The following is a 17424-nucleotide window of genomic DNA, read 5'->3' on the forward strand; positions in this document are numbered from 1 at the left end:
AAAGTAGCCTCAAATTATCCGTAACACCAAGTTATAAAATCTAAAACAACCCGTCAGCCATATATGGAGGTTGGATATGACTTATGTCCTACCTTCAGTATTATAAAAGATAAAAGATATTTGACTTTTTTTAGTTGTAATATTTGATCATTCGTTTTATTAAAAAAATTAGTATAAATATAAAAAATGACAAGTTGTGCTTAAAGTTCTTTTGATAATAAAACAAGTCACAAGAAAAATAAATAATATTTTCATAATTTTTAAATAATACAAATGATTAAACATTCCAAGTAAAAAAGTCAAATATTTTACGTTATGAAACGGATGGAGTAACTAATAATGGATCTTATTATCTAACTTGGTTTTAGAAAATATCAAATTTTAAGGACGCAACATTTATTTCATACCTGACTTTATAACCGAAGAAGCAAATCAAACTCAGTCCATAGTTATTATCTGAGGGAGAAATGCTATCTTCTGTTGGGAAAGACATAAGATTATCTGATTTTTTATAGTTATTTAATGGTATAAATGATAAAAATAATTACAAAAAGCTAAAAATCCACTCCAAAAATAATGAACTTTCGTATAAATTTTATCTTTTAAAAAATAACATAACATTTAACAATTTAGAAGACTAAGAACCGGGAAAAAAAACTGAAAATAAGTTGCATAAAAGAACATAGCCCCAAAGTACTCATTTTCCCTCTCACATTGATGTGGGCCCATCTAGGCCCAAGTCTTGTACCGGCCCAAAATTTCTGTAGAGGAGGATAGCTACACAAGACAGCTGTGCACTTCCATTTCCACCGGCGCCGGCAGCCGCCCAAACCGCCCGCCGCACTCCGGCGGCCGCCCACCGTTTCCCCCTCCCACAGAAGCAGCTCCCGCCCGCGCGCCTTAACCCCCGACCATGTCGCCGCGTCTCGCCCCCTCCCCCTCCTCCTCCTCCTTGCGTCCGCCATGGCCGCGCTCAAGGCACTGTCTCCACGTCTCCTCGTCCCGCTCGCCGTCGCGCTCCTCCTCGCGCTCGGCCTCGTCGCCGACTTCCTCTGGGCTTCCTCCACCTCCGCCCGCCGGGTCGCCTCCTCTTCCAGGGCGGTAAGAGTCGGTTCCGCCCAATGCTGGCCGGCGGCCGCCGCCGTGCCGCGTCGTCGTTGGCTGCTCCCGAGCCGAGAGCTCAACTTTCCTAACCGATGCAGGTCAAGGTGAGGAAGAGCGATAGGGTGCGCGGGAAGAAGCCGGCGGCGGAGGGCTACCTCAACGCGACGTACGCCGACATTCCGGCGCCGCACTGGGAATGGGAGGAGATGCCAGCGGCGCCCGTGCCCCGCCTCGACGGCTACTCCGTCCAGATCCGCGACATGCTCTACGTCTTCGCTGGGTACGAGAACCTCGACCATGTGAGAACCCTCTCTTACAATTTCACAGTCTCCTTGCTGCAAGAGGACCCTCTTACCAATCTACTGCTTGCGTTCACCTCATTTCAGGTGCATTCTCATGTGGATGTGTACAATTTCACTTCAAACGCATGGACAGGAAGGTTTGATATGCCCAAGGAGATGGCAAATTCACATTTAGGGATAGCAACAGATGGGAGGTACATTTATGCGCTGACCGGGCAATTCGGTCCCCAGTGCCGATCCCCTATAAACCGCAATTTCGTTGTAGACACAGTGACAAAAGAGTGGCATGAACTGCCCCCTTTGCCAGTACCTAGGTATGCTCTCAGGAGTCTTATCATCATTTACCATTCGGCTGTGTTAGGTGTTGCTGTGTTATCCTCAATTCTTGGGCTGCTATCACTTAAGCAGTCCAGGAACATGAATTGATTTTAGTATTGCATTAATGATCAACGTTAAACCTAGCAATGAGTAGACCAATGTGAGGCCAAGAGCATTTGTTGATCTGAAAGCAGCTGCAATTGCCGTTATGATTTTAAGATAAGATGTATTAAACAATGTAGTGATCTTATTAATGTTGCATATAGACAGTCAAATAGACAAAACAAGCTTATGCCGTAACATCCTTTAGGTATGCACCTGCTACTCAACTTTGGCGTGGACGGCTCCATGTGATGGGTGGTGGAAAAGAAGACCGCCATGAGCCTGGATTGGAGCACTGGAGCTTAGCTGTCAAGGATGGCAAAGCATTGGAGAATGAGTGGCGAACTGAGATACCCATACCACGCGGTGGACCTCATAGGTACTTGTTAATTGTGCCGTTTATGCAGTTGCTAATTGAAGTTCAGATTTCATAAGTGAGAACACATGCAACTGATTAGAATAAAGGCTTTGATGATAATACTTCATTTTTTGACAGGGCATGTATTGTTGCTAATGATAGACTCTTTGTCATTGGTGGTCAAGAGGGAGATTTTATGGCAAAACCAGGCTCGCCAATATTTAAATGTGTACGGAGACACGAGGTATGTATGCTTTATGTTAACACCTTGATGTTACAAATTGAAGATTACCTAGCTGCACCTGATGTTTATTTCCTTATAAAAAACATCACATCTACAGTTTGCATTGGCCACTTGGTGATGTTAATATCTTACAGGGTAAAAGTAACTCATTAACCTATGATGTTTTTTAGCAATTCTAAACAAGAGTAGTTACATCAATGGGTACTGTTCATCATACAAATAAGTGGCCTGTGCTGTACTTCCATACAAGAATTTTAGTGATCAGTCTTGATTTCCATTTAAATTTTTCTCTGCTTCCTTTTAATCAGTTGGTTATAGCTTGATTCAATTAGAAACACACTTTGCAATTTTGTAGGTTGTGTATGCTGATGTGTATGTGCTAGATGATGGAAACAAATGGAAGCAGCTCTCTCCAATGCCAAAGCCAAATTCCCACATAGAGTGTGCATGGGTTATCGTTAATAACTCTGTCATAATTGTTGGTGGGACTACAGAAAAACACCCTATTACCAAGAAGATGATTCTTGTTGGTGAAGTCTTCCGGTTTGATTTGGACACACTGGTATGTTAGCTCTATACACTATTCACATTTAATTTCTCCCAAGCATACTCAACCGACTAAATAGGTTAACAGTTTATACGCTCTTTTCTCAGACGTGGTCAGTCATTGGACGAATGCCTTTCCGAATCAAGACAGCCCTAGCTGGCTACTGGGATGGGTGGCTTTATTTCACTTCTGGGCAGCGAGATAGGGGGCCTGATAATCCTGCTCCAAAGAAAGTTGTTGGCAGCACGTGGAGAACAAAACTACACCTTTGATGTGGAAAGTTTAGCAGTTGTTAATATAGATTAGAGGTCAGTGTGCGTTTCCCTTTTCTGACTAATAGGCTCTCCAATTGTTCTATCCTATATTTCGTGTAATACATTTCCTTCTGATTCTTAGTGTCAATGTACTTAGTGATAGTTTTGCATCCACATTGCTAAGCTGAATTTCTGGGCTATGTCCATCTAAATTTCCAGAATATTAACACATCCTTCTTGTTGCTGCTCTCTGCCTAATGTAAGATGCTCACCAGAATATTATACTTTCTGCCTTCTGCGGAGTTTGAACTGAGGTTTCTGTTGCGTGTTTTGAATGTTGACGTTTCTCCTGATTTTGATGCTGTCTACTTGTGTCCTGATTTTAATGCTGTCTACCTGCTTGTTTTCATTCTCACGTTTGGGATCTGAATACCAGAATCTAGGTATATCTCCAAACAACCCATATGGACTAATATAACAATATTTTAATAGCCTCAATCAAATGTCAGTCTTTCTGAAATCGGAACATCATTCTACAGAAGACGGTTGCGTATAACAATTAGTTATGTCTAGATTCTGTTATGTCATTCTATTAAGCTATTAGTTCATTCGTCTTATAATATAAGACTTTTAACCTTGTCTAGATTTTCTTAACAAAGCATTGTCTAGATGCATATAAATGTTAGTGAATGTTAGTAAATCTAGACATATATATAAATTATATACATGGATTCAATAGATGATTAGAAAGTCTTACCAAATGAAACAAATGAAGTAGTATATTAGTAGTGACATGGTCATGCTTTGCAACAGGTTCCAACCATACAATTGGGGATAGGTAGAAGGATGGATTGAGAATAAAACATTAGGTCATGCCGTGGTTACGCAGGGACGCGCTGAGCGTGCAGTGGGTGGGAGGAAAGGACTAATGAGTGATGAAAAAGTAGGGGTGGTAATGGGCTTAAGGTTTTTGTCAATAAAATTTAAGAGGTTGGGTTTAAAATAGGCTGAGCTAAAATTTTATAGTTATTTAATTTAAATAGGGTTGTAAAAGTACCAACTGGCCATTATCACTTCTAAATTAACAAACGACTTTGCTTTTTAGCAGCAGAGGTAACCTACGAGATTTACTTAGGCAGCAACTATTTTTGTCTTCTTGTATGGTTGTGCTCACCTTTGACAATTTGGTATGTTAACTGGCTTCAACTCAAGGGGCTAATGGCTGTGAAACGTGAACCATTCTGCGGCTAATATTCCTTGCTCCGCATGTTGCTTGGGACGAATATTCTGTTCGTATGATTTGCAGTTGATTTAGCAACCATTGTTCTTTTCAAGTTCCATCTAGCAGCTTTAGCAGATAAGCTTCATATATTTATGACTACGATTCAATCTAACTATATCTACATTTTCTTTTTCTGGTATAAAACCATTTTCCTGTACATAAGAACTTCACGTTGAATTTATTTTCTTTTATTTTTTGACTAATCATGATAGCACTGGTGCAATTATTTTCTTATATTTATTAGAGTAGAAATAGCCTCCACCATTTAAATTCAATACCAGCTAATATTTTCTTCTCATCTGGCCTTGATGTCAAGAAAGAACAATTTATCCTATATAATTTTCATGTGCATGAAGAGTCCACGGTTAGTTCGCTTTATTTTGTTTTCCGAATAATAATGACAAGATGGGTGCAATTATTATCTTATATTTATAAGAGATAGAAATAGCCTCCCCATTTTAATTCCAATACCAGCTATTTTCGCCCCCATTTTCTTCTCATTTGCCTTGTTGTCAAGAAAGAACTATTTCTCCTGCATAATTATTGAACACATAATAATTAATTAATCATTCATTTCTCCTCTTGTGGTGCAGATCAAGACCAGCTGTTGGGTGATGACTGATGACACTCTGCTGGATGATTGTGACTAATACATATTTCTTCGGTTAAACTTTGCCGGCATTGATGGGGTACCTGTCACACTTAACAATGACTAATCATCACCTCATGAAGCTGATTTGGCCTTATCATATTATTTAGTAATGCTTAATTAGACCCATCCTCGCCGTGGACGCCCGGTCTGGCGGTGGCGCATGGACGGCCGGCGATGAGCTACCCGTCGTCGTCGCGGCTAGGCAAGCTGCACGCACGGTAACAACTACTGCCGCAAAATCCATGCATGCCGATATATTTTCTGAAAACTCACATCATCGTGTGATAACTAAGTTGGGTCAAAACTAAATTTGGTTCGAGTAACTTACACTGAAATATTGGGGGTGATTTGTTTGGTTTTTTATGAAAAAACAAACAACATATTTGCAAATGAAAAATAATTTATAAATATTTTTTACATATGTGTTTTTAGTTATTTAAAAACTAAGGCTGAAAAATAAACAATGATAAAAAAACTCAAAATCAACTCTAAATTTAATGGTGATAATTTAAATTTTAGCTTATAAGATAAAGTAGAAGCGAAAAAACCGATGACGATTGTTGCTGGCTAGTACTATCTCCATATTTAAATACGTAACTTTATTCGGTTCTCAGTGGGTGGCTTTATACATTAATATTAGGGTTAAATATTAGAATATAGCGATGGTATCAAAAAAAATTGTAACATTGTAAAACTACTAACAAAGAAAGTAAAATATAACATTGTAAAACTACTAACAAAGAAAGTAAAATACAGATGATTCTTGTATTTTGAAACTAAATATTTTCACCAAAGTTTTAAAAATTCATATCTTTATATACGAAAAGAGTATTAGCTAGAACTGTTTGAGTAGGCAAAAACCATCCGTGCTATATCTATATGAAAACTTGATGCGAATCATGGCTTCTAAGCAACATCATAATCATTTAGTCTCATCACTAATGAATTGTTCCTGGTCTCCTGGACTAGTTTCCTTTGCCTTGGGCTGGGTGTACGTGTTGCTCTTTTTTTATCCACTCGGAAATTTGTGGTGATGGTGATGTGCTAATTCGCTTCCATTTATGTGTGTGGATATATTATGATCAGCATGGGACCATTGATTCAGTGTCTCTTACACATGTCATGGAGGAAAATGGCTGTAACCAAGACAAGGAAAAAAAAGAGAGAAGAAACCAAAGGTGTTTCAGAGTTTAGAAGTGGTCGAGGGTTGGAGCAGTTGCTAGCTCCGTCTAGTAGTTCTTCAGCTTTTATCTAGTGGCCACGTCTAATTTGCAAGAGCTGCGGGTCCCATTCGTTCTAGTACTCTTTTTGTTTTATAATATAAGATTTTTTAATTTTATCTAGATTTATATCGATGCTAATGAATATGTATATATATACATACATTCATTAATATATAAATCTCAATAAAGTTAGAATGTCTCAAGGTATATAAAATGGATGAAGGTATTATATTATAAGGTTTTTATCTTATCTAGATTCATACATATTATTAATGGTTATATATAATTTCATTAATAATTCTAAAAAGTTATGCATGTCTATATCTAACTGCAGTGTTAACCTTTTGTTGCTCTGGAGTTTGTTCGGTTATCATATTTTTTTAGCACAAGGTTACTACTCTATTTGTTCTCAAATACTTACGTCGGTCATCATTTCCATCTCAATTTTAACCCCATGTCTTTTTTTTTGCAAAAATATATACTGATAGTACTTGAAAATAAATCATCTTAAAGTGTGCTTGTATCCTAAATATAAACATTAATAGCTCATTCGTTGTAGTATAACCATTTAGAAACGACATGCTTGCCAAAGTTACCATAGATAGTTAATAGCTTTAATTATTTTAGAAATACTAGAAAACGGTATCCATTGAGACGGAATAAGTTGATACTTGGTATTAAACCTGGTATATATGTCTTAGATTTGATAACTATGTTTCAAGCATACCACATTTACAGAGTTTTTTTTATCATTCTTGAAAAATGCCTCAATGTAACATATTTTTTTTAAAGTTTAATACCTTAAAAAAATTTTAGTATCTAAATATACTTTTTAAGGATGGTAAAAGCCTCCATTTTAAAACAGGCTACCGTTCATAGTCTTCCTTTAATTATTTGGGAACGAGGAGAGCACTTTTGTGGAAATTATCTACAGGGGTTAAATAGATGTGCTGAGGTTTGTTTATGGCCTCACTTATTTCCAGCAAAAGCCAAAATACAACCACAGGTTTATATACTAGTACTATATATACTACACATGGATACAATTTTCTGTGTATGAAATGTAAAAATATAATTTGTCACTGGAGCTAGATGCATATTTGAGTAACCTTTACAATGCGAATATATACTTTCCCCCTAATTTGAAAACGATCTCTTCTTGAATTTTAAATTTTGGTTTTGCTTTCACCTTTGCCAGCCACGCGACACAGATCGTGTGCTCCTTTTTACACGAAGATGATACATAAAATATCATCTGTTTTTTATGATATCCTTTTAATTGTTTAAATGATGGATTAGCTACTGTAAAATTAAAATTAGTTTAGTTTTTTTTAAAATAGCGATATGTGCTCACATAAGGCAAGAAAAAATTCCTAGAACAGATACAATAGCAGACTATAAATCAACTATAATCATATTTTAAGAAAAAAAATATGAGAGAGAAAAGTAATGAGCTACGTATTTATAGCCAGCTGTAGTACGGACTCATAAATTGAATAGGATAATATAGTATATATTTTATAGATAATTATTATATAAATTAACTGTTATTAAATTAATTATAGATGAATTTGGACGGTAGTTGTTTGTAGTATTGAACTTGCTCGAAGAACCTCTCGAATTTGCCACGTCACCGACGAACGGATGGGATCCCGCCAAGTGTGCCCTGCCCCTTTCCGGACGACGCGGGCAGCACGCGATCCTGGTGCTGAGCAGAGAGGGATCCCTTTGCTCGATGCGCACTCTACCCCGCTCCCACTGATGTGTGGGTCCCACACCCCAAGAGGTCGCTCGAATAAATAGGCCCCACCTCTCGTCTCCGCCTGCTCACCCGCCCCGCTATTTACCGTTCTGCCCCTCCGGCGAGCCCCTTTCCCGCCCTCATGGCTCCCAGCAACCGCCTCGCCGGAGCTCCCCCGCCGCCGCCGCCGCCACCGCCACCTCCTCTGCCGCAACCTGTGCCTCCGGGAGGAGCTACCGCGCCGTCGGAGAACCATACGGCGGTCTCCGCGCCCCTGCTCCAGCCCGCGGGGGCGGGGGCGGGGGCGGGCGCGGACGCGGCGCCGCTGGCGAGGTGGCTGCGGCGGCTCGAGGCGTTCCTGTCGGTGGCGGGGCTGTCTGCGTCGAGCCCGCTCGGGAAGGCCGGCGCGGCGTCCGCGCTGGCGGTGTTCGGCGTGGCGCTGCCGTCGGTGGCCGTGGTCCTGTCCCCGTGCCGCGGCGAGGGGCGAGGGAGGGGCTGCGACGAGTTCGAGGTGGAGGTGTTCGAGGTGTGCGTGCTGGTGTCGCAGGCGGCGGCCGCGGCCGTCGCGCTGGCGTGCGTGTCGAGGAAGATGGCCATGTACGGCCTCCGCAAGTTCCTCTTCGTCGACCCGGAGCTCGGCATGCGGATCCGCTTCCAGAAGGAATACGTCGCTAAGATCAAGGTGATGCCTCGCTCGCCTTTAAATCGACGCAATTTTGGCTTACTCCTGTGATTTACCAAGTCATTCACTTCAATTGATAGTGATTAGCGAGTTTTTTTATACAATTGTCCAAATTCAGTGCAACTTATGCATTCGAAGCATAAATTTTACGATTCAGGTGGAATCTGATGCTCTGATTGTTTAGCATTGAATAATGAAGAAGCTTGGACGATTATTTTTGTCGGGCAGCTTGGACGATTATGAGGCTGTGGTTATAAGATTCTGCTTGCATCTAGAGGTTGTAATTGAATATGAAAACTCCTGTATGGAGTTCCAATGCTACATTTTTTATTCTGGTAGCTCCTTGGATTCATAGGTTTGTCTTCAGTGAAGGCAAATGGTGGTGATTGATTCTCTCAGTAATATATGCATTTGCATGTGCTTACTTCTACTTGTGTCCCCATGTGAGTGGATGTCATATGCATGGGCCGGTCAGATTTTTTTGTCTGGTTTTGTTTTTTTACATGAATATACGTGATGAGGGGCTGATCGAAGATTTGTGCTTTGGAAGACTCACTTGCATTTCATCAGCAGTTTCTTTACCATTTCTAACGGGGGAAATTGATTGAAGCATAGAGACATGATTGATTTGTTATCACTAAACAATATTTGGTTAGGAAATAAATACTAATTAAAAATCGAAAAGAGTTGTGATTTCTGTTTTTTTTCTTGGGACGGAACACAAATTAAAAATCGAAAAGAGTTGTATCCAACCTAGGCCTATGGTCTGTCTGAATTGATGTTGCCCTTCATGCATTTTAGTGGAGATTTGATTTACAAAATTTAAATAATCATGCATTAATTATTTGATTTGCAAAGTTTTGCTTTACCATATTGACATGTTTCAATCTACGACAGGATTTCTTCCGCATAATTTTATGGTGGATATTGCCATGCTTTGCTGTGAAGGTCACCCGAGAAATGTTCCGTTTCTCCTATATCTTCCAACAGTCGACTTGGAAAGCATGTATTGTACTGTTTGCTTCCATCATGTCATGGATGTATTTGACCACAATTATACTATCCTCCTGCATGCTTTTCAACTTGGTTTGCAATCTACAAGTTATTCACTTCGATGACTACGGCAAACTCCTTGAACAAGATTCAGATCCTTTAGTCTATTTAAAAGAGCACCTGCAGCTCCGTCATAATCTCTCCAAAATCAGTCACAGGTTCCGTATGTTCCTTTTGCTGCTCTTCTTTTCTGTTACAGCAAGTCAATTTGCCATTCTTTTCAAGACAACAGCATATAATGGACCAATCAACTTCACTAATGGTGGCGATATAGCTGTGAGTATGATACTAAAATCACATAATGTTCCCTTTTGGTTATGTTTTTTTGGACAGATCACAAACAGCGTTCTTTTATAATGCAGGTGTCCTCAGTTGTTCAAGTTGTTGGGCTTGTCCTTTGTTTGCATGCAGCTGCTAAAATTTCTCACAGAGCTCAAAACATTGCTTCCCTGGCTAGTCGATGGCATGCCTTGGTAACATGCTCTAGCGATTCTACTTACATAACCACACCAAATAGTTCTGGGAACCTTGTGCCTTTTCCAGCACATATGTTCTTAAGAGATTTTTCAGGAAGTGATTTAGAGTCTCTGGAGAGTGGCTCGGTGCAAGGCAATTCTCATGGCACGGCTCAATTGGCTTCATATATGTCTTCATACCACAAGAGAGAATCACTTGGTTAGTAATCTAAAGCTTCCACTTGTAGTCTGCATTGCTTGATCTTTCTTCAATGTGATGAACTTGATGCTCATCTTACTTTATAAGGCCTAATTTGTTGTTTATGCTAACGTTACATCTGTAGATTTGACTTTTTTTGTTGTGCGTATGTTTGATTCTTATGGTTTTGTTTCTTCTGCTGCTGTACTGCAGTGCTGTATCTGCTAGGCAACCCTGGTGGCATCACGATATTTGGCTGGATCGTTGATCGGACATTCCTAAACACAATTTTGATGCTCGAATTAACATTGGTACTCTTCGTGCTTAGCAAGACTGTTGTGGTCCCTGCCAAAACATTACTTCTCGATTACATCAGGTTTCCATGATGGAGCTGTGCCATCTTCAAACAAGTGAATTTGATTCGGACTGCTCAATATGGTCAATTGAGGATACACATCAGAGGTTTCTGCTGCCAGTTCGTCACCGTTCAGGAATCTGGTGGTGGTGGATAGAAAACCTGGTCCTTCTGAGGATTAAATCATCTGCTGGATAGAATCACAAGGTCTTTCTTGAGGATTTCCCGGACAACTTGTTTTGCAGCTAATCCACGTCTTGGCAATTTTCCATGAGAAACAGATAGCGCATCATGTAAATTTTGTCCAGTTGATCACTGAGCTCAAAGGCTATTTAGACTGTGCGCTGTGTATAGAGCCAGCTTCCTCCTGTAAAGTGGCGTGGGCTTCTCCTCTTTTTGTTGTGCATATTAAAATTTAGGGTTTATAGAGCACATGATCGATACTACAATGGAAGCTAAAGTTTGCGTTGACATTTGGGGTAGAATGTTCAGATGCAAATTTTATGTAAATCTGCTTTTATATAGAATGCGGATCTTTCATCCGATCATCTCACGGTATTCCAAGCTCGTTGCAACACCTACTCTCCGTATTCATGGATGGCAACTGACGGGCATTTGGTTAATTGATTAGAGAATTTAGATATGGCATTTTGCCGTACGGTTCAGGTTCTTCTATATCATCAACGAACAATTTATTCAGCCCAAGGACAATCCAATGCAAAACCTGAATTCTTATTATCAAAACTTCTTGATCAATCTATCTGGAAAAAGTAGGTGGAAAAAAAATGTTGTGAATAGGAGTATGTAGAAAGGGGAAAGCTCCTGCTCAAGGTTTTGGCTACAAAACATTAACCTCGAACAGGAAGTGCTGGCTATACACAGCAACAGAGAGAATTTCTAACAATCTGAGCTATCAATCTAATCAGGATGAACCCAACGATGCTTTGGATGGGCCAAAAAAGAATCAGTTTTGACTATGTTTCTATCTGGTGAAACCTAAACGAACTCCTACCGAGAGATTTGGACAGGTGGAAAACTCAGTACATTCCTTTGAAAACGGTGCTGGTCCGGCAGATGCTTGCTCCATGCTCCTCATATTCTTCCTTTGTGTGGCAACACTGAAAGAGAACATAGAACACTCCTTAGATTCCATCTGAATCAATCTACCCACGTGTGCATCAAACTTTGTATATACTTTGTGAAGCAACTTTGATGTAAATGGCATTACTTGCATTGACATGAACCGAAGGTTTGCAATCATATCACTGCATATTACTGACTTATTAACAATGTACATACATATCACCCCGCCAAAAAAAAAACACAATGTATATATAGCAGAACAACATATTTAATAGGTATCAAGAGTGGGAAGTGGAAGTCACCTCATAAAATTCAGGGTTAGATGCAGCTACTGAACCTCCGAACCAAACTGCATAACTCTGTATAGGATGAGCGACCACATTGACTTCAACAGGCTGAAACCAAAACAATAGACGAATGAAAAACAATTGTCAACGAAGAGACTTGATAAAACAAGATGAAGACAATACAAATGGAACAATTCAAGTATTGCCGTATGAACTCATAACCTATCACCGATATACTTACTTTGACCTCCACATGATGACGGGCATTAGTTGCGGCAACACGCTCATCAACTATCTTCTTTATGTCATTTTGAAGTCTCTTGTGGAAGTCTTTAAACATTGTAGATCCACCAGATAATACTATATTCTGCAAACGGTCAAATATCACATTATCAATCTATGTCACATCATGTCCTTAGATGTATCCCCAGAGTTCAAAGAAAGCACCTTATACAAAGCTCTCCTAGTGTCAATCGGCGCAGATTGAACACAGCTGTCAATTAGTTCAGGTAGAGGAGTGGAGAAGTCGGTCGAGTAAATCTCAGGATGGAAGAAGATCTGCATTGATGCCAGTGGAAGGTCAGAAAATCATTCTCCTTGTTTATGACGTTTCAAGGTGAAGATTCTAAATGTCATTAAATTGACTCCTGGAGGAAGCATTTATCAGTTCAACATAAATTTTATACAATCCATGATACTTACTAGCCATTTTTTTTTGTTGAAGCCCCTCGACTTTCCTTAATATTGAATATCCTAAAGAACAAGATTACTCTTCCAACTAATCAACATATTCAATCGTAATATGGGTCTTTCAGTTCATTCCAACGAATGGCAAACACTAACTCCTTGATCAATGGTCTGTTGAAACAATCTAAGCGCAAGAGGGAGTACAGAATGGAAATATCGAGGAAAACAAGCGACTTTAAATTTGGTACAAATAAGCCCATTCAGTGAAGTTGATATTTCTCTTTTGGATATTTGCTTGTTAACACATTATATGGATGGATTAACACATTCTAACTCAGCTCCTTACTATCTACATGACAGAAGAAAGAAGGGTGCAGAAACCGGTATGATGTCGTGTGAACCTGATCTTGTTCTTGCCCTATGCAAACACAGATGATCATGGATTATTTTTTGGTGTACACCTTTCAATCTACTTAAAATATGCATGTAATCTTTAGGGGCAATGATAATGTCAAAGCTGTGAGGAGGGTGTAGCACACTTGTTCAAATTTCAAAGCATGATTGGTATCACATCAATTATAGCAACACTAAGGGAAAACAAACATGGAAGTTAGATGATTGAAATGTGAACAAACCTCTGGACCAAGAAAACGCTCATATCCAATATCAATTGTGTATGGGACCCCAGTTTTTGGCTTAATTGCAGACCACTGTTTGATGTACTTATCAGGCTTCTTGTCATGTTTCTTGAACTCCTGAAATTGTAACAGATCCTTCTATTTGTTCAATAGATGTCAAGATTACAGTTCAATCTTGCTAGTAGAATTTGAATAATAACCTCATATATACTACCAACACATAAATCCATGATAAAACTAACATAACAAAGAATGGTTCTATCTTTTAGAATCTACCTATATAAGGTGGTACACAGTACCCATTATGAATTAAGCAATGAGAATGATTTAATGTAGTCTCTCTCGCATCTATAATCTCCTACATTGGAATAATCATGCTGCAGCTACTATCCTCCTGGCATTTATTAATCCATGATAATCATAACAAAACAATGTCACTATTCACATCAAAGTTGGCATATTTATCAACTATTTCATCGAGCAATATATTTATGTAGATAGGCCACTAGGCAATACAAGAACAATGTGTTATTCAGCTCCAAAACCAAGCAGCATAATACCTTGACAATATCTGAAGCAGTGTAGCAATGCATTTCTTTCACCTTACGAGCTATATCCAAAGAATCCTCAGGTGGAATAAGTTCACCTCTTTCCTGCACAACAAAAGATGACACTAACCAATTAACAGCATTATCTGACAGACTACAACTAGTTATAGAGGACATAAAGATCTGAGAGCAGCATAACTCAAATTACAGCTGAAAACTGAGTAGAACTATTCAAATGTGCTTCTTTCGATCTATTTGCACTACATGAATGCTAGATACACACATCATGTTTATAAACAACATGATAACTTTGATGTTTTAATGTAACCTCAGAAGGTACCAGGAGAAGATGAATACCTGTAAAAGCTGCAAAACAAACTGTGTGATGTCACTTCCTGAAAACGGAAAAGACTTTATGCTACTCCCAATTACATAGCCGTTCACAACTGGCACCACATGTGGAGCTCCATCCCCAATATCAACTACTACACCTGTCATATCAGACTGACAAAATATATTGGTCAAACTTAAAAATAAGAGCTTGTTTAGCTTGCAAATTTTTTTTTGCAAAAACATCATATCAAGTTTTTGAATACATATTTAAAGTATTAAACGTGATCTAATTACAAAACAAATTTTAGATTCCACCTGGAAACCGCGAGACGAATCTTTTGAGTCTAATTAATCCGTCATTAGCACATGTTGGTTACTGTAGCACTTATGGCTAATCACGTCCTAATTAGGCTCAAAAGATTCATCTCATGATTTCCCCCATAACTGTGTAATTAATTTTAATGTTCATGTATGTTTAATGCTTTATTTAGATGTCTAAAGATTTGATATGATGTTTTTGGGAAAAAAATTTGGAAACTGAATAGGGCCTAAGTAGCATGGTTCACCAGAAACTTTCAAGGGTATTTAATTTAAGGGAGCATGAATAGACCGAACAGTTGTGCCTTTGTGGGTGTTCAAACTTTCGCATGGTTGGTAGGAACTACATATAGTTATCTTCAACCGAACTAACCACTGAAAGATTACACTTACATAGTGATACAGTATAAATGTTGATTTCTCATGGTGCTTCAATAGGTAATCAGATTGTCTTTCATATTGCTTAAATGTATCGCACATAATACTATACGCATACATGTTTATTAGAATACCAGTATGCACATGGACTAACAAAACAAAACTCCATACAAGAATATGAGTTCCAGGGACATCACAGGTAACAAATATTTATGGATCATATGGCAGGAATAGACTGGCATTTTTTGAAACACAACTATTTAATTCTGAAAAGGGTAAAAGTGGAGTTTATCATAGCAAGGGGTGCATGATCATTACACAAGTTTAAATTAATTTTTGTAATACCGAGTATTGTTTCCAGTCAAGTAGATCCTGTACATATGGAAACCAATGTTTCACTTGAGCAAAACAAAACAAAAGCAAGCAAGGAGATGTTTACAGAGCCTACCGCAGAATCCGAGTTCTCATCAGAAATACTTTTCAGAAAGGCGTATCCAGCAGAAAGACTAAGGACAGATTGAACAGAAATATATAATCCAGGAACATTGAAAGTCTCAAACATAATTTCCCCTGCACATTCACGACTTTCAGGTGTACTGACAGGACTATCGGTCAGAAGAAAGTAGTGTTCTTCAGGATTGCACCGCAGATAGTTGAAAATGCACTGTTGCCAGAATCTCTCCATTGTATCCCAGTCATCAACCTGCAAAAGGGCAAAAGGGATAGAGTATAGTTGAATGACATAGAATAGAGATAATTATGCTGCTACAAAAAGGAAATGCATATGCATACCTGACCATGATGAATTGGATGTTTTAAACTGTACATCCCACTAGATTTAAATTGTGATAGAGCCTCATCTCCAATAAAGAAATCCAGATCAGCCATGACACCTGCATTATACTGTGCTATCCAATTTGCGCTACTGCACATCTCTGACTGGTCCAGAAAAGACTCATTGACAGCTACTACAGTAGGGATGGTGAAGCATGGCTCAGAGTTACCAGAAAATCCAAGTTTGCTATACCTAAAAATAAGAGCATGCAGATATTGTAAGAGAACAATTGAACATGCTAATAAATAATAACCATAGTAGGGGGGCATATTGTGAAGCATTCAAGCAGTTGTTGATAAATCAAGCCATCCAGATTCAGGGGAAATGACTTTGCCCTACAAAATTCTATATCTGCTCCTCTATTTCAGTATCCTTAAGGTATTAGGCCATATCTATCATTTATATCTTTGTAGGATGCTTCAAGCAAGACATATTTTCAGACATTTTATTCGAATTCTTCACTCTTGAGAGCTATGTCGTGTGCCTAAGCAACTAGGAGTGAACCTCAAACATCCCATGCTCCACCCCAGGCATTCATGTTCCATTGGCGACGAATATAACAAAATGAACAACGGAAATAACAGTAACTCGATCCAACACGAAACTGCTCGGCAATCCAATGATCTGAAGTTCTGAACTACACAAAGTGGGGTTCCCGCTGATCTAATCACAGACTAGCAGCGGCGAAATGGGGAAACCTCAGAAATTCTGAACAAGCCAAGGCGGGCACACACACACGCACGCAGATAGAGGCAAACCCACCCGCCATAGCAAAAACGATACACGCTCGCGTCGCCGAATCCACATACACAGCCAATCCACCGTGGGGGGAAACAAAAAAAAAACCTAGCTACACCCAAACCGCGCGCGGATCACGCACCAGCAGCAGCGAGAGGGAGACCCGCGAGAGGCAAACAAACAAACAAAACAAACGCGGGGTTACCCTGTGCCGTTGTCGATGACGACGGCGGGGCGCGCGGCGGCGTCCATCTGGCTCGGCTGCGTTCCACACGAGAGCCCCCGTCGGCTCGGCTCATGCCGCCGCCGCCGCCGCCGCCGCCCTGAGAACCATCGATCCGCGGAGGGGGGAGGGGAGGTTGATTCGGTTGACGAGGGAAGCGGGAATGGGTTGGTGTTGGGGTTGGGGTTGGTGTTGGGTGGTCGCGCACGACTGCGGCTTGTTGGGTGATCGGATCGGGTGGGGTCGGTCAAGACAGATCCGGTGCGGTCGCAGCCTTCCAACCGTGTGGACCACTCGCTTGTTGACGAGCTAGCTGCGTGTCCCTCCGTCCTAAAAACGCTCTATTTTTGTCTTTACTCATGCTCTCTCTCTCTGCTTGGACGTGTAGTTTTACTGTTTCACTTACATCCATATGATCTCTTTCTTTTTATATTATAATATTTTCTGAGTTTGTCTATATTTATTAGATTTATTATATGTTTTGT

The 17424-nt window shown here is 39.8% G+C and overlaps 3 protein-coding genes across 5 annotated transcripts; 2 read left to right on the plus strand and 1 right to left on the minus strand.

Moving 5' to 3' along the window:
• The first annotated feature begins 951 nt into the window (after positions 1-951).
• Positions 952-6495, plus strand: LOC102701846 (kelch repeat-containing protein At3g27220-like). Of its 3 annotated transcripts, XR_001550806.2 has the most exons (10): positions 964-1101; positions 1203-1403; positions 1491-1720; positions 2035-2205; positions 2323-2428; positions 2784-2990; positions 3083-3283; positions 5105-5200; positions 5271-5381; positions 6250-6495. XR_001550806.2 is itself a non-coding variant. In XM_006659022.3 (7 exons), exons 1-7 carry the CDS (start codon positions 964-966, stop codon positions 3245-3247), a joined length of 1218 nt encoding a protein of 405 aa, XP_006659085.1. In that variant the 5' UTR covers positions 952-963; the 3' UTR covers positions 3248-3549. The 3 variants fall into 3 exon arrangements, 1 of the variants encoding a protein (XP_006659085.1); XR_001550805.2 differs by having other exon boundaries at positions 5105-5381; XM_006659022.3 differs by lacking the exons at positions 5105-5200; positions 5271-5381; positions 6250-6495 and having other exon boundaries at positions 952-1101; positions 3083-3549.
• A 1736-nt stretch (positions 6496-8231) lies between these two features.
• On the plus strand, positions 8232-11617 carry LOC102703606. Its single transcript, XM_006659729.3, has 4 exons — positions 8232-8809; positions 9707-10138; positions 10225-10537; positions 10730-11617. Exons 1-4 carry the CDS (start codon positions 8270-8272, stop codon positions 10900-10902), a joined length of 1458 nt encoding a protein of 485 aa, XP_006659792.2. The 5' UTR covers positions 8232-8269; the 3' UTR covers positions 10903-11617.
• Positions 11618-11676: 59 nt separating this feature from the next.
• Positions 11677-17108, minus strand: LOC102702120 (actin-related protein 3-like). The gene is made up of 10 exons (XM_006659023.3): positions 16922-17108; positions 15936-16170; positions 15592-15846; positions 14472-14618; positions 14127-14219; positions 13564-13683; positions 12689-12799; positions 12483-12608; positions 12257-12349; positions 11677-11989 (listed from the first exon to the last, which is right to left on the minus strand). Exons 1-10 carry the CDS (start codon positions 16966-16968, stop codon positions 11909-11911), a joined length of 1308 nt encoding a protein of 435 aa, XP_006659086.1. The 5' UTR covers positions 16969-17108; the 3' UTR covers positions 11677-11908.
• Positions 17109-17424: the final 316 nt, after the last annotated feature.

Source organism: Oryza brachyantha, chromosome 8 (genome assembly GCF_000231095.2).
Source record: "Oryza brachyantha chromosome 8, ObraRS2, whole genome shotgun sequence".
NCBI lineage: Eukaryota > Viridiplantae > Streptophyta > Magnoliopsida > Poales > Poaceae > Oryza > Oryza brachyantha.

What these genes read in the sequence shown, in the direction of transcription:
- LOC102702120 (XM_006659023.3), bottom strand. Translation starts at nt 16,968, where the DNA reads ATGGACGCCGCCGCGCGCCCCGCCGTCGTCATCGACAACGGCACAGG. An exon ending in GTCATCGACAACGGCACAGG is followed by an intron (nt 16,171 to 16,921) that starts GTAACCCCGCGT and finishes TCTTATTTTTAG; the next exon opens with GTATAGCAAACTTGGATTTT. An exon ending in AGCGTTTTCTTGGTCCAGAG is followed by an intron (nt 12,800 to 13,563) that starts GTTTGTTCACAT and finishes GCATCAATGCAG; the next exon opens with ATCTTCTTCCATCCTGAGAT.
- LOC102703606 (XM_006659729.3), top strand. Translation starts at nt 8,270, where the DNA reads ATGGCTCCCAGCAACCGCCTCGCCGGAGCTCCCCCGCCGCCGCCGCCG. An exon ending in CTAATGGTGGCGATATAGCT is followed by an intron (nt 10,139 to 10,224) that starts GTGAGTATGATA and finishes TTTATAATGCAG; the next exon opens with GTGTCCTCAGTTGTTCAAGT. An exon ending in CCACAAGAGAGAATCACTTG is followed by an intron (nt 10,538 to 10,729) that starts GTTAGTAATCTA and finishes GCTGTACTGCAG; the next exon opens with TGCTGTATCTGCTAGGCAAC.
- LOC102701846 (XM_006659022.3), top strand. Translation starts at nt 964, where the DNA reads ATGGCCGCGCTCAAGGCACTGTCTCCACGTCTCCTCGTCCCGCTCGCC. An exon ending in CCACGCGGTGGACCTCATAG is followed by an intron (nt 2,206 to 2,322) that starts GTACTTGTTAAT and finishes ATTTTTTGACAG; the next exon opens with GGCATGTATTGTTGCTAATG. An exon ending in AATGTGTACGGAGACACGAG is followed by an intron (nt 2,429 to 2,783) that starts GTATGTATGCTT and finishes GCAATTTTGTAG; the next exon opens with GTTGTGTATGCTGATGTGTA.